Source organism: Micrasema longulum, unplaced genomic scaffold, assembly GCF_059751315.1.
Source record: "Micrasema longulum isolate JH-2025_06_02 unplaced genomic scaffold, ASM5975131v1 h1tg000147l, whole genome shotgun sequence".
NCBI classification, from domain to species: domain Eukaryota; kingdom Metazoa; phylum Arthropoda; class Insecta; order Trichoptera; family Brachycentridae; genus Micrasema; species Micrasema longulum.
In genome coordinates, this window is record NW_028277353.1 from 518375 (window position 1) to 534288 (window position 15914).

Sequence of the window (15914 nt, forward strand, 5' to 3'; positions counted from 1 at the left end):
AAATCCCAATCGTACTTAATCAACTTGACACTGACTGCAGACAAGACAAGTGTTTCTAATAACAAAATAAAAATAAGTACAAATTTTAACCAATTTTTTTTCTGGTCGACTGCAGCTTTTAGCAATAAACCCGCCAAAGTGCTTATATTTTTGTACTTAAGTTTAATCAAATATATTCATTGGCTTTCTCCTTGCTTGGCTTGACACACTTCGAGGAATAAGTCCCATGATAAATTTGGTCAACGATAAATTAAAAAAAAAAAAATTGTCGTATAAAAACAGTAATTGGACTAAAATTATACACTACAATGAAATTTTGTTTTTTTGTTTTATAGCTTTTATTTCGTAAAATTTTGAATAATTACAACATTCAAATCACATTTCAAGTCTTTTCATTCATTTAGGATTATGGGCCATTTATGTCAAGGTAGCCATTCTGTTGTTTCAAAAAGCCTAAGATAGTACAAACTGTCGGAACTATTTAAATAAGAGATTAAAATATATTATATACATGCAATGTACTATATCATCTCTTATTGCTTTTATAAAACATTGTGGTTAAAAAAACTCATCAAGATTTGTAAGAATGCAATAAAAAGTTTTCCATTGGGAAAGCGGTAGTAAATAAAGTTTTTTTAAAGTCCTACTCTGCTTCCATTCAGTTACACAGTACTTGCTACAGAAAATTGGCCAATCTTTTCCCACTATAAATATTATTTATCCAGAGATTTCATATAAAATATATTCATGATTACACACATTAAAGGGGGATTTCATTTTCAATTGGCTAATCTCGGTTTAAAATTATAATTCCAATAAATTAATTAAATGGGAATATTTTAAATTCAACATAAAATGGCAATATTATTATTTTAATAAAATTTTTTTTTAAGGAAATATGCATTGTTAAAAGGCAAAATTATTTTACTTAAAATAAAGGGATAACATTTTTCTAAATACAACAGTAAAAACAGAAAGATATTTATATAAGATACAAGAAGATCTTACTATTTCCATGTAAGTTTTATATCGGTTATGTCGATATGGCAGTCACCATAATTAGTAACTAAAACAGAATATCATAATATGTATATATAAACATGTATATTAAACTAAATTAAAAATCACACTTCTTGTTGATGAACGCATCACCCTTACCAGCATTACAGGACATATAATATTACGAGGTTTCGAAAAAAATATTACATTAATGGATTTCAGCCAGGTAAAAAATTTTGTTCGCTATGATATTTTACAAAAATGACAATTACAGTGAAAGCAGTTAATTATTTTGGGTCTTTTATAGTCCTACTTGGGAATAAGGTTTACGCCAAATGTTTTTTAATGAAACTGTTTAAAACACAAAGATACGTAGAGTTAGAGTAACATGCTAGGTGTCTACATTGAGAGGTATCCTTGTGCACGAGAGCGGCGTCTTCCAACCAAGTAAGCGATGAGAACTATTAATACCAGCCCCCCGAGGGCACAGCCCACAGCAATAGGGACTATATCCGGAACGTCAACATAGTCGCAATCATTTGCTGTAAAAATATAATTATTTCAATTCAGTAAACCGGTTAAATACATAGATTCGGATACATCAAACTATACAATTGGAAAAAAAAATAAAATATAATACTGTTGACAAAAAAGTTGTAAATTTAACGGAACAATATTTGGAATGTGTTCAAATGTTTATATGCAAGTAGGTACCGGAGTTTAAGTGTTAGAAGTGCCAGTTGCACCACAAAAAGGAAAGTAAAAAAAAGTTTAATAATTGCAGCGTAGTATAAATATTTTATCATACTTTTATTTTATTTACTATTTTGTAGTCTAAATATTTTATCTTACTTTTTTTATACAACCCATTTTTTGTACAATTAAACAAAACTACAACATTTATTTAGCTGAATTTTTTTTCAATTTAACCTATTTTGGTGCAACTGGCCCTAACAAGCGTAAGAATAGAAATGTATTTTCAGGAATTCTCTAGTAGAATTGCACCCACATTAATAAAGATTTCAGCTCTTCCCTTCACAAAAATCAATAGAGACTTGAAGAAATACGGATGTTCAAATGTAAGGAGAATGGTGAATGTTATGTAAAGTAAAGTTATCAAAGTGTTAAAGTGTTATTAAAAGTGTAGTTATGTAAAGTGATCACACAGCTCAGCCAATGGTCATAAGGCCTGTAAATATCCAGACTTGAATATTCCCTAATAATAATGTTGATTAAACCAACTGGTTGAAGAAGTATACAAAATGAAATATATTTTCAGGCATTGCCTAGGGCGTAGTACGTAGGCGAAATAATTCAGTCAGATAAATCTCACCCGCATCAATAAGATTTCAGCTCTCTAACTCAACAAAAATCGATAGATGGAAGAATTGAAAAAATACAAATGTTCAAACATAAACAGAATTGCAAATGTTACACATATTGTAAGGTGGCCACTCTAACCAGCAAGGTCACAAGCTCTGTATATGCAGAGACTTCCATATTCCCTTCTCTAAAATATTCTTTACTTATGTTGTAATATGCTAATGTTCACCCTCTTCTGTGTTATCTTTCGAGGTATCACAATTGAAAAGATATTTATTAATACTTTTGGAACCATAATTACTGAATTTCACAAAAAATTTACTAGTATTAGGAATTTAAAAAAAAAAAAAATAAATCGAGGCACTTTTAATTTCAAACCATATAAACTTATTTGACATTTCATTTCATTTCAATTTTTCAATTTTTTTTTCATTTCAATTTTTTTTGCACCACAACAGGCCAGGAGGCCCAATTACAGTGGTGAATTACATTACAAAACAACCAGGCTTGAGAGAAATCACATTTTTAATTTTTGTGTTCTCACCGGGAATCGAACCCGGAACCTTCCGTGCGTGAGTCAAGCGTCTTGACCACTACACCACGGAGGCCGCCGACATGTACTGTTTTCAATGAAAGCTCCGTTAATTTTGTGTTTTAATACAGGATATGTAATGATAAATTTGCAAAGCGAAATTGCTATTATTAATAACCACAATGACTATCTAATGTCACGAGGTTATCACAAATAATGACTAACTCTCGAAGTGGAAAATTTCATACTCAATTAAAAGGCAAACTTGACAGTAAAATTAAGCAAACTAATTTATAGACGTCAACAATAGATAGATGTTATGTAAGTTCATTGGATTATTTATATCCTTTAACATCGGCACATTTATTAAATAGATGGATAGTGAGCGGAAATCTGACACGAGCTATTGCCTCTCTGTATAAAGACAGCGCAGCATGTGTTTGGGTAAATGGATCATGCACAACGTGGTTTGGCATTCATAAAGGAGTCAAACGGGGATGTGTGATGTCACCAAGGCTGTTCAACGTGTATATCGATAACTGCATAAAATAACTGAAAGACTTAAGAATGAGAGCAAAAATGGGTGATTTAAATGTCAATTGTCCTTTGTATGCTGATGATGCCGTGCTTCTTGCTAACAACAAAGATGAACTTCTTGGTAACAAAGGTCTACGATGTATGCAAGGTAAGCAATTTGCTGATGAATGTCGATAAATCGATGTGATGGTTTTTGAAAGAAATAAAAGTATGACTAAATGTGGAATCACTGTGAATGGAGTTATACTAAAACAAGTAGAGGAATTTGTGTATCTGGGAAGTATGTTTATTAGGGATGGAATGACTGATAAAGATATTGAAAAGAGGGTGAGTGCCGGGAACAGAGTGAACGGTGCACTTAAATCAAACCTTGCCAAATAAATGTTTGTCAGAAGAGGCAAAATTAGCGGTTCGCAATGGAGTTCTGGTCCAGACACTGATGAATGGGAGCGAAGCGAGGACTTTGAAAAACAAAGATGAAAGTAGGCTGAATGCTGTCGAAATGCGATCTCTCAGGCGAATGTGTGGTAAAACTATGTACGATAGATGCACAAATATTGAGATCCGTACATTATGTAAGGCTGAGATAAGCATTATCGACAAAATCAAGAAAGGAGCTCTGCGCTGGTTTCGACATGTAGAGCGAACGGACAGCAAAAGAACGGCTAAGAATATTTACAATGCGAATGTTGATAGATGCAGAAATAGAGGAAGACCGAGAAAGACATGGAATGACCAAAACCAACAAATACTTGAAGATGGACATGTTAAAAGTCGGAATAATCGGCGCGCGTGCATGAGAAGATGTATGAATGTAGAGGAAGCGAGATATGTATGCAAAGATAGAGTGATGTGACATTCTATCATCTCTGCCTACCCTTACGGAGAAACGGCGAGATGATTTGTTGTTGTTTGATAATATAAGTTCTGAGGTTCAAGATAATGCAATGAATTTGGGATCAAACTTGGACAAACAAAGCTACTTAAACACAAAACCGATAATAGAGATGAATAACCTGCATGAGAAAAGAATATAAAAATGTAGATGATTACAAGGCTGTGACCTGTCATTGGCTGATTTAATTTCTTAATTTACATAATATCGCAGGGTATTACTACAGCTAGGTAACTTCAAAATCAACATTTGTAAGTTACCCGCTAAAAATAGATTTTTTCTTGCAATAATCTTCAAATATGGTGTTAAATAAAAAAAAAACACTCACCACTGCCGAAGGAACTTCCCTTATCTGTGTGGAAAGCCTGGAATTGAATATTACTGAGGGCCACGGTAGAGTTATTGGCTCCACTGGACTCTAGTACCATGTCTTGCATCTTCACACAGCGGTAGCTCATGCTCACCGGAGTAGAGAAAGTATCTCCAGAATGGGACAGCTTCAGGGTCTTGTTGACATCTGTAACATGAGACATATGTTAATATAAAATAATCATCTAGGGAATTAAACATTCGAATTAGTTAACAAAATTCATCGTAAAATTTGACTACTTTGTTAAATCAATAACCAGTTTCATCACTCTCACAACATCAACAGACTGGTTTGATTTATATTATCTCAGTCGCGGATAACACGCCGCGGTATTTTTGCTCGTTTTCCTTTTTGCACGGCAGATTCACAGCTGTGTTTGATGTGCCCCAGACTTTCAACCTGAACCAGAACCCGCCTTTAAAAAAAATTATGCCGAATATATTCCTTATTGCCATTTGATGAGTTCTGTTTATCTAAACAAAAAAATACAAAAATTTAGCCAAACTCCAAATCAAAATGTTGAAGTTGCCACATTGCTCGATTTTAAAGCTTTCTCCATTTTGTATTTTTAATTTTCTTTACACCCTTATGTTTAGTACCTCGCCAGTATTTGTTGACACGAGCTGTATTCCCCCAACAAAATAAGTGATATTACCCAATGTGATTAGATTAGTAGACTCGACTAAAAAAGTACACCGACTTTTTGTCTATTTCCTTACTGATTAAAATAAATATGGCTTCACTAAGTAGAATTTTAGAATGTATAATATATTACGGTCTTCTTTGTAAATAAGAAAGAGTCTATTAAACAAACAATTTATGAAAAAATATAATACCGAATATAAAAGATATGTGGGTATTCCAACAAAGGTGGAATGTACTTAGATCAGATGACAGGATTTTCTCACTATCTCTGTTAATGGAAGGAATAAACAATAATCGAGGGGGCTGGGTATGGAGGGTAAGGTTGTTCTATATTAGGAAGCCACATTTGTGAAGAGCAGTCATTGCAACATTGCGCTTGGGCACGGGCGCGTTGTCCTGGAGAAGCAAGACACCTTTGGTAAAATTTTATCTCCTTTTCTCCTTCACATCTGCCTTTAACTGCTCAGGTAGATTAGCGTAGTATGTTCCGGTTCTACTGACACAATTTTCTTTGGAGTCAACGAACAGGGTATATATATCCCAAAAAAAGTTTGACAAAGTGGCCTTGACTGGTCAGGGGTCGTCTTCGATTGACTGGCATATTTGAAAAGACTATACCATTTGTAAATCATAGTTATTCTAGGAAAAAAGTTCCCGTATACTGTTGACACCTCTTTCAAATCGTTATACTGTGTTTTTTATGTTCAGTGTTCAGTGAAAAATTTGATGACGGGTTAAAACTCAATTTTATCCAAACTCGGTATTTCTTCCGGATTGACTCACATATTTAGATGTAACTTGGAGCTTATCACTCATTGTTGTCAATATTTGGTATTTACGCTAGTGATTTATTGTGTAAATAAGTATCCCCGCCCCCCCTGGCAACCCTACCATTCTGCGAATTTTCAAGGAACCCTCATATATCTGTCAATCTTGTATGACGTGTTATTAAACGCTTTAGATTTTGTGTATAAAAAATTAAACAGGTATTATGAGTATTCAAAATAATATTGGATTAATACGTGAAACCTTAATTGCTGCGTATTGATTACATTATTACAATATTGCATGATCTGTATCATAACATACTTGAGACAGACAGACTGTTCTAAAACATACATCATCATAACATACTTGTTAAATAACTCGGCTGATGCTATGAGAGTCAAAATATGATATGACATTATAATTAATTATATTACACGCTGTCACTCGAGGATAATTTAGACATACTTGGACAGGGGTTCAGTTTTTGGCTACATTATTAATTAAATTCAGTAGACAATTTAACACAGAGACGAAGATACTTGACTCCCACGCGGAAGATTCTGAGTTCAATTCCCAGTGAGAACGCAAAAATTAAATGTGTTTTTTCAAGCCTGGGTGTTAAGCTGTTTAGTACTGTAATTCACCACTATAATATGACCTTCTAGCCTGTTGTAGTGCAAAAAATTACTGAATACAAAATATACACATACACAAGTGCCTTAATCTCATGTCACTAACATTTAGTTTAAAAAATATATCACAGAGAAACAACAAATGCGGGATTAGAGTTGATTGCAAATAAAAAAATTCTGGGGGGTTGTGTGTTGTAAAAGTATCGGATTGCAGTGCAACATCCATCACCGGGGTTGATTTTGAATGCAGCAATGTGATCCGAAACGTCAGCAAGAGTATGAACGACACATGGCGCAATAACCCAGAAAAATTTAATGTGATTGCATTATAGCATTGATCATCAGGGTTAGCATTGAAGAATGCAAAGAAATCTGAAATGTTGACAAAGAATACAATAGACACATGGGAGAATTTCAGCTGCATCTTAATGGTTATGAAAACATAATAAGTTAATTCTTACCCTTGGCGTTGGGGAAGGTGGCCTCATCCTGAACAACCACTAAATCCAGAGTCTTCAGTGAAAACTTGTTGGAGGTCACATTCATGTCAAAAGTAAGGTTCAAGTTGTTCATCAGATCACCACTGGTTGGCCATGTGAGAAGGATTGACTGTATATCACTGCCACAGACACCTCCGGTGACCTTCGTAGAGTTGACGGGCAAGTCGAACACGGCGTGGGAAACATTGGAATCTGGAAGAAATATATAAATTCAAGTCGATAATCAGGGTGCTACCATTGACGAAACCCGGTTATGATTCTTAAGTAGTCACAGACTTACTGATCCAAAATGCAAATCCCGCTCAAATTGATTTCCTCTTACTATTTTTAAAAATAAACCTAAATTAAAATAGTTGCGTAAATCATAAGCAATACTTTTTTGTAACAACATCAATTAACTATTCATTTGATTAAAAATCAGACCAAATTATTGAAATAGTTTATGGTTGAGAGTAATGTGAACATTTTTGCGAAAACATCGAATCACAATCACCTCACAAACATACAAATACTAAAATACACCTCCACCTTCACCGTACTATATATATATATATATATATATAGTATTTTAAAAATACAAAAATCACAGGCAGAAAAAAATAATAAATAAAAATTTACATTCAATAACAAGAAAGAACTTAAATTAAATAATATGGAGATTTTTCGCATTAAAAAATTATATTCCCTTAATAAACAAATATTTTTTACAGCCAGCTTTTTTAATTAAAAGTTAACCAATTGGGTAACCCCACCCCACTTTCAACTCCCTATTGATTGATGTATTTTTTGAAATACTATATATATACCCAAATAATACCGAGAAATACTATATATATATACCCAAACCAATATTGAATCAACTGCTCCATAAGTGTATAGCTTATGTTAGGTTTTTGTTATTTTCATTGTGCGTTTTGCAATATAAATAATACAGATGTACATATATACCTAGTTTTTAAAACAGTCTGAATATTTTGTTAATAATCTCTGTTAATTAAGTTAGTCTTCTTTGTTTATTCTCAAATGTAAAAACATTTCAAAAAAGGATATTGTTAAGTGTCCTCGGCACGGGTCACCCCAGTGAGGTCACATTATTTTTATTATTGTTTATAGTTTGTAAGAGTAAAAATATATTTGGGAAAAAAAAAATTTGAACTTGACCATTTTTGAAGATTACTTCCTGAAGTATGCATAACTTAAAGAAGCCATTCATATTTTCCCATGAGAGTCGATTCACAGGACTTAAATAGACATTTTTAGAATTCAATTTGAGAGTCCCCACATTCCTAAATAGAACGGTCAGGTGACCGTTCTTAGAAAAATCGTACTGTAGGAGTCTTTAATTGCCTTTAAACATAAAAGATGTATAAACCTGAGATAATATTTGAGCAGTTGTAAAAGTAAAACCATTGGAAGGTAAGTTAACATGTTGCAATGTAAAATACATACCATAATTATTATTTTTGATTACAGTAGAACTCTGGTCATCCGGATTGCCAAATATCCAAATCGTTATCAGGAAATAAAAAATAAAGGAGATGCTTTTAATTTAATTGTGCAATCAACTTTGCTGGACGTGTTTAAGTAGGTTTTTAATGTGATTCCAATTCGCTGTATTATTTCAAAAGCAATTAAATCTGGCAAACATTAATTCAGATAATTGTAGTCTTACTTATTTTTATTTAGTAATTTTGGGAATCCGCATGGATGGTGTGGATCGGGTAATTATATACTTCACGTTGACCTTGCTGGGAATCGAACCAGGAATCTCAGACGTTGCAGACAAAAGCACTTAACAATACAAACCTGTGCCAGACCAATCTCTACTCGACTTCATCTTCAGTGTATAGATAAGAGTAGCATTTATGTCACAGTTCTGGTTATATTTTACACACTTACACACAGCCACTGCCCTTATTACGTCACTCTTTAGTTTCGTAAGTTTGTGCGTATCGCATATCCATCTCACTCTAATGCGATCAAAATCATATTTCACTCTCGTTTCCGCTACATACAAAACGAAGGAGTGGCATAATAAGGGCTCAAAATATTAATCATTAATCACAAGACAGTATAAAATATTTATTTTATTAAGTACCTTTCGTATGATAAGTAAGGTTGAATTGCAAAGCCATCTGTACAATTACACAGGTCTTGTTTTGATCGGTGAAAGCCCATTTTCCCTTTGACGGCGGAGGGAGGGGAGTCGGGGCAGGGGTGGGGGCGGGAGCGGGAGTGGGTGCCGAGGTGGTGCTAGTGCTGGTGGTGGGAGCGGCTGTGCTGGAGCTGGTAGTGGGGGCACTAGTGGTAGTCTTGTTGTCTGTCTTATACGTTGCGGAAGGCATGTGCGGTTTAGGGATGATGATTGATGGTTCCTCTACTTGTTTATCTGCTTTTGTGTCCCCATTTTTAGCTCCCGAGCCATCTGTAATTGAAATACATCCCATTTATATATACTACATGTGAAAGCAAATTCCTTAAGAAACAATCAGATTTTAATTTAGCGTGATTGATTACTCATGTAAACAATCAGTAACATAAGTTTAGTCACACCGTGTGCAATAAAATGAGTTTGCAATGTTGCCAGAATAATAATATAGTAAATAATAATGTAAAAAAGTTGTAATAAAATATTATTGAAATGCTTATCTTTTTGTAAAGTAAATAATTCCAGCGACTAATCAATTAGTTTAGGTTACCTTGATATAGAGTACATAGAGGGCACAATCAAATACAGACTGATGACTGATGAAAATGCAAATATGAAGATAAGACATTCAGAAGGAATCCTTTTCAAAGCAAGAGTTTTTTTTTCATTTTTAGGCAGATACTGCAAAGGAAAATGCTCAGATTTGCTCCATCCCTTAACAGCAATAGCTATCAACAATATTTTGAGTTTGTCCAAATTTCTGTAGACAAGGACTGGATTCAACTCCCCGGGGAGCTGTCAATATTAACATTTTACAACAGAGGTGAACAATATTTTAGAGAAGGAAATATAGAAGTCTAGACATCTACAGGGCTTATGGCTTGTACTAGGCAACGTCTGAATTTTTTCAATTTCTATACTTCTTCATAGACTAGGTGGATTTATCACAAACATCAACAGATGAAAGAATTGAAGGAATATAGATGTTCAAATATGGGCAGAATGGTGAATGTTACAGTCTGTAAAGTGGCCACTGAAACCAGCCAATGACAGGTCATAAGCCCTGAAGATACCTAGACTTCTATATTACCTTCTCTAAAATGTTCTTTATCTCTGTTGTAATATTTTAGCAATAGCAATGTTATATACGATTTGAAATACATTTTTAAGAAGAACATTTGTTACTATGACGAATCATTTCGATTAACTGCATGAAATTGGATAAAAAAAAATTACAATATATTTAAATTTAATACGTAATAATTGTAAGAGCCTATATTTTTCCTAGATGTTTATAATAAATATGAAAATTTTCAACTATTTTTGAAGCATAGTTGGTTTTGACAGACAAACTAATAAGACGCATTTTGGTACAATCAGCGAATTTTCAAAATTATTATTATTAGTCCCGTTCTTATGTCTTATGTCGGAGTTATCATTAAATGTCCCTGGCTACCGCACCCGTCACTTGTCGAGCTCTCTATTTCTTGTGCCGGCAGTTCGTACGAACTATACCCAGAACTCTTCACCGTTTAGCTCGTGAATATAATTTGAACTTTTCCCTCATTGATCCGTTTGATTGTAACAAATTAACATTTAAAATGCGCATTTATACTTAATTTCTATGATAAAATGTTATTTTATCTCTAATTCTTAATATTTTATATATTTTTGACACTTGTGCAATAATATTTACACACATATCCACCCTCATTCCATTATAACACCCACTCACCCACCCTCTCACACACTTACACTCACACAAACACACTAGCATGTATTGTATGAGTATTTCCTGTATTTCTGTGGATATGTCATTGGTTTTATTGTCTGTATATTTTATTTGTTATATTTTTTTACATGTATTGCTGTTGATATCCCCGATAAATAAAATAAAATAAAAATTAAATTTTAATTTCAGAGCGAAAATGTGATATGCCGCGGCTTGTTTGTGACTTTTTCCTGTTCCCAAAGGTGAAGAGGACTATGGAAGAGTGATGTTTCACGATGATAGAGATAAAGACCGAATCGCTGATATAACTAAAGGTCATACATATGATTACTTTGAAAGAGAAAATATTAATATTGAGAAATATATAAAAACAATCATAAATCCTGTGTATTTTTTATTAAACTGTGTATGTTCAACAAAAGAGAACCGCCTTACTATTTTATAAATTATCACATTTAGGATGATATATATCGCCAAACATACAGCTAATTGAGATGAGTCATCATAGTAACGAATGTTCTTATCTTTCAAATATTACATAACTTGTTACTGTTAGGGGATGGGGTAACGCCCCATACATCAACACCCCCACCCCCGCTCTCCTTTAAGTACTGATTGTAAAGTACGTTAAACATTTAAAAAAATTAACATGCAAACCAGTTTAAGTACGTGACTTCCTCAACTAAACACTAAATTTTTAAAACTTACCAAAGCTTGGAGGACTTTTATACAAGGAAAATACATACTATTCATATAAAATTTGCAATTACAGATTTTCTTGTATTATTTACAAGATTACTCATAATTTATGCTATTAGATCAATAGAAGAACTAGTCATGAATGAATATTAGTAAAATTGAGGACCATTTTCATCTACAAAAAAAAACAAAATGTATTTTTAGACAGAGATCGATTCTTCTGATATGAGATTTATCGATTGGTGAAATAAAAAAATTGCAAAACGATATGTGTGCGAAGTTGCAGCAAGTCGAATTGGATTGGATTATTATTTTACTGTGTAATAATATGAAAATATTTCAGAAATAACAAACCTATACATACTTTTCTGTACATTCATATAACAAAATATACAGGATGTTCTTTAAACCCTGTCACATCCGAAACCACAATGATCAGTATGAGCAAGAAGACATATTGGCACATGAAAATAAATTTTTAGAACTAATAAAATTTACAAAAATAAAATATCTAAAAAAGCAAATGGTTGATTACTTCTGCAGGGGAGAAACGAGGGGAGGGGAGCTGGTATACCGTCATCTGCGCGGCGGCGCCCCCCTCGCTTCTCCCCTGCAGAAGTATGCAACAATTTGTTTTTATTAATACCTACTTTTAAAAAAAATTGTTCGTTCTAAGTATTTTTTTTAATATGCTAATATGTCTTCTTGCCCATACAGATCACCATGGTTTCAGATGTGACAGGGTTTAAATAACACCCTGTATAGATAAATCGTTTTTGTGAAAATTGGGAAAGTTTGGATTTTATAAACGAATAGTTCCACTGCTTCTATATTACTGATTTCAAATATAGGAATTAGGATGTAGAATTTACAGAAAACCGTATTATTGTTTTTGTTTTAACATTTTAATTAAAGGATTTTAATCCTAGTAGTTATTTATCATTAAAAAAACCTTCTCCTGAAAACTTTACTTGCAGATATTTTGCTTTGTGAAAAGGGTCCTCAATTATAAACTGAAAATGTGACATTGCACATAATTATTTCAATATTATCTAAAGAGAATGTATACTGCTAAGCATTTCCTTACAATGTTTTTATTAGAAACATTTTGTAAGAGTGCTGATACAGGAGCGATTTGTTGTCAAAGCGATGTAAAAAATAATAATTATTGTGTAACACTCTATTTTTGAAAATCTTAATTAGATCAATGTAAACTAGTTGATAAAATCAATTTACAAAAAAATATTACTTCTAAAAACCAATTTATCAAAAAAGAACAGTCCACCAGTACCTAAACTGAAACTAAACATTGTTAGAATTCAAAAATATTTTGACTGTCCAAATTTTTGTGTACAAGGACTGGATTTCACCTCTAGGGAGTTATTAAGATTAACATAATACTACAACAGAGAGAAGAATATAAATTGAAAAAAAATTTAGACCATTGCCTAGTAACTGAAATAATTCAGTCAGATAAATCTCATCCGCATCATTAAAGGTTTCAGCTCTTCAACCTCACGAAAACCAAGAGATGGAAAAATGAAAGAAATACGAATATTCGAACATAGGCCGAATGATGAATGTTACAGTATGTAAAGTGGCCACTTAAACCAGCCAATGACATGTTACAAGCCCTGTATTCACTTTCCACACCTAATGGTGCATAGGACACTGCATTGGTACACCAACCGCAGCGTACCTTGATGTTTTTATATACATGAAGGCATGATAGCAAGCTTACGCTTCGGATGCCAGTCCAGGGACTCTGAAATTTTAGTGTAAAATCATATTTTCAAAATATTCAATGGCAACTTTACCGAGGATTGTAATCAAATCCATATGCATGGTAGGCAAATGCGCTAACCAATAATAAATGTATGACAATATTATTCCAATTACATTCTAAGTTTCATAAAATTGATTACGCACATGGGATTCATTATTTGCAACGTTGTATAGCCAGCCAGAAAAGTATCGAGTTAGTACATATTTATGCTTTGATAATGTATGTACAGGCGAACATGGTTATTACGAAGAAGACAGAACTGACTGAAATTGCTCGTTCCAGAAGGTTTTTTTAAAATCCAATCGCCATCGCATATAGTCACTATTGAAAATGATAATAAATGCTTATAAACATACTAATTTCTAAATAAATGCAGATGTGAATAAGGATATGGAAAACTTTTTACACACTAACATTTTTTTGCAACATTCTATTTTATAAATAATTCCCCTTTTTTCACAAATTGAAACACTTCCGCTTATTAATAGTCATGTTTACAGTTCTTGGGTTAGGTTTTAACTTATCCTACATTACCCACTAGTAATGTTCATAACGCATTTGAAAAACAATTGAAAAACTCCTGAAACAAGGGTGTCATGCGTAAACTACAAAATAAGTTGTAGATTGTAATAATGGGCCGAACCCGTACTTACTAGGTTCACAAAGCTTGGCTTTTTTACACGCAATTTCAACCATATGTGTGATACTTTGTCAATGTTGTCCGCGAAAACACCAATTAGGTACTTCGACACTTACATAGTGTCATAAACGTAAACCGATCCCAATGCGTTCCAAGTTAGTCCTCCATTAGGATTTTATTACTTAGGTTCGTATTTCGAAAATTATGTTTTTAAGTGATAGGAGAGTTTTTGCTCAACTATTGACAATATTTTGGCTTGTTATGTCCGAGAAGAAGCTCATTATAAAACGGAAAAAATGTATGAAGAAAACATGGGAAAAAATCTGTGTTCGTTATAACCAAGTTCGACTATTAATTTTATTTTATATTTAGAGACAAATATAATCTCAAATTAATGCGTACCATGCAAATAAAAAATGTGTCAATTTTTATGAATTCACAATAATAGATTTATATTTTTAGTGTAGTATAGAAAAGGCCAGTTTACAGATAAGAGGTGTCAAAACGTATGTAACAAAGTATTACAATAATACTTATTATTAATGAAACAGGATTGGTAAGTGGGTAGGTAGTTGGATGTAAAGTACACTGTCACTACAAACCAATACAGAGCAGGTACTAGTTATAGGACGAGAGAATCTGAAGGTAGATTATTTCAAGGATAACTCGTAAGTAAAGATTTGAGGAAATCAAATTTAACAGAGGCAAGTGATTAATTTTTAAAAAAATAAATACGAAACTTAACATAAAAAATGTACCACCTGAAAACATATGCACGGATTATTCATAATATTACTCATCCGTCGTCAGTATTGTTACAATATTAACACAATTATTTTACCTACACTAACTACATACAAATGACTATCGACGTATTTTTTCTAAGAATCGCTATATATGATATTGTCGCGATATTTGTAAACAAAATCTTTCACAATCGTGGAGTAATAACCTGAAAGGCGAGCGGCATTACAGCATCGACTCTTTTTGTACCGTATATATAAAATATACAACTTACCTACATAAAAAGCGAGAAACTACTATCGCTCAATTGAACTATGATGCATCGGAAATGTTTATTGAAAACAAATTATGCCCATCTATTCAAATACGCATTCCCAATTCCTCTCGCAGAAAATAAAAAAGACATTATTGATAACGTTTTTCGATTCGATATGAACACGGTCAAATGGAAACAATTAGATCTAAATCTAACAAAAGAAAAATTACACAGCATGAAAGGGTAATACAAAATGACTAAATCGGTGATGGGGAGCATGCAGATTTATATTATTTAAAGTTGTTGTTCTTACCTTGAACAGATGAGAATATAACAAACAGAGCGAGGATTATTACTTTCGTTCGCACCATGATTATTTTTAAAAGATCTAAACTATGTTATAAAAATACGGCGCAGAAAAACGATCACTGTACACCGCCTAGGAAGTGTGATAAGAGGAGACAGACGAGATGGGAGCTGAAGTATTCTATAAGTCGACAGGAATGTACAGCATAATTAAATATGGCGGTATACTTTGTCTTTTTCCAACTCCCAACATGTATGAGCGCGTAAAAGAGATGTATGAATAATGCACCGACAAAACAGATGACTGTCAGAAAATATTCATGAAGTTTAACCAACATAATAAACGTAAAATACAATGGCGGCATTTACAAAATATATTTATTTACCCGGTTGCACGCTAA

General features: G+C 33.0%; 1 protein-coding gene across 1 annotated transcript; it reads right to left on the minus strand.

Annotated features, from left to right (window-relative positions):
- Nucleotides 1-314: 314 nt before the first annotated feature.
- On the minus strand, nucleotides 315-15670 carry LOC148284120 (lysosome-associated membrane glycoprotein 1-like). The gene is made up of 5 exons (XM_088242598.1): nucleotides 15521-15670; nucleotides 9300-9626; nucleotides 7163-7393; nucleotides 4615-4803; nucleotides 315-1541 (listed from the first exon to the last, which is right to left on the minus strand). Exons 1-5 carry the CDS (start codon nucleotides 15576-15578, stop codon nucleotides 1399-1401), a joined length of 948 nt encoding a protein of 315 aa, XP_088098724.1. The 5' UTR covers nucleotides 15579-15670; the 3' UTR covers nucleotides 315-1398.
- Between the last annotated feature and the right edge of the window lie 244 nt (nucleotides 15671-15914).

Bases quoted from the DNA above. Each gene is read 5' to 3' on its own strand.
- LOC148284120 (XM_088242598.1), bottom strand. From the start codon at position 15,578: ATGGTGCGAACGAAAGTAATAATCCTCGCTCTGTTTGTTATATTCTCA. The intron at 4,804-7,162 runs GTAAGAATTAAC...CTCATGTTACAG, and splicing joins CACCTTCCCCAACGCCAAGG to ATGTCAACAAGACCCTGAAG. The intron at 1,542-4,614 runs GTGAGTGTTTTT...ATATTTTTACAG, and splicing joins GGGAAGTTCCTTCGGCAGTG to CAAATGATTGCGACTATGTT.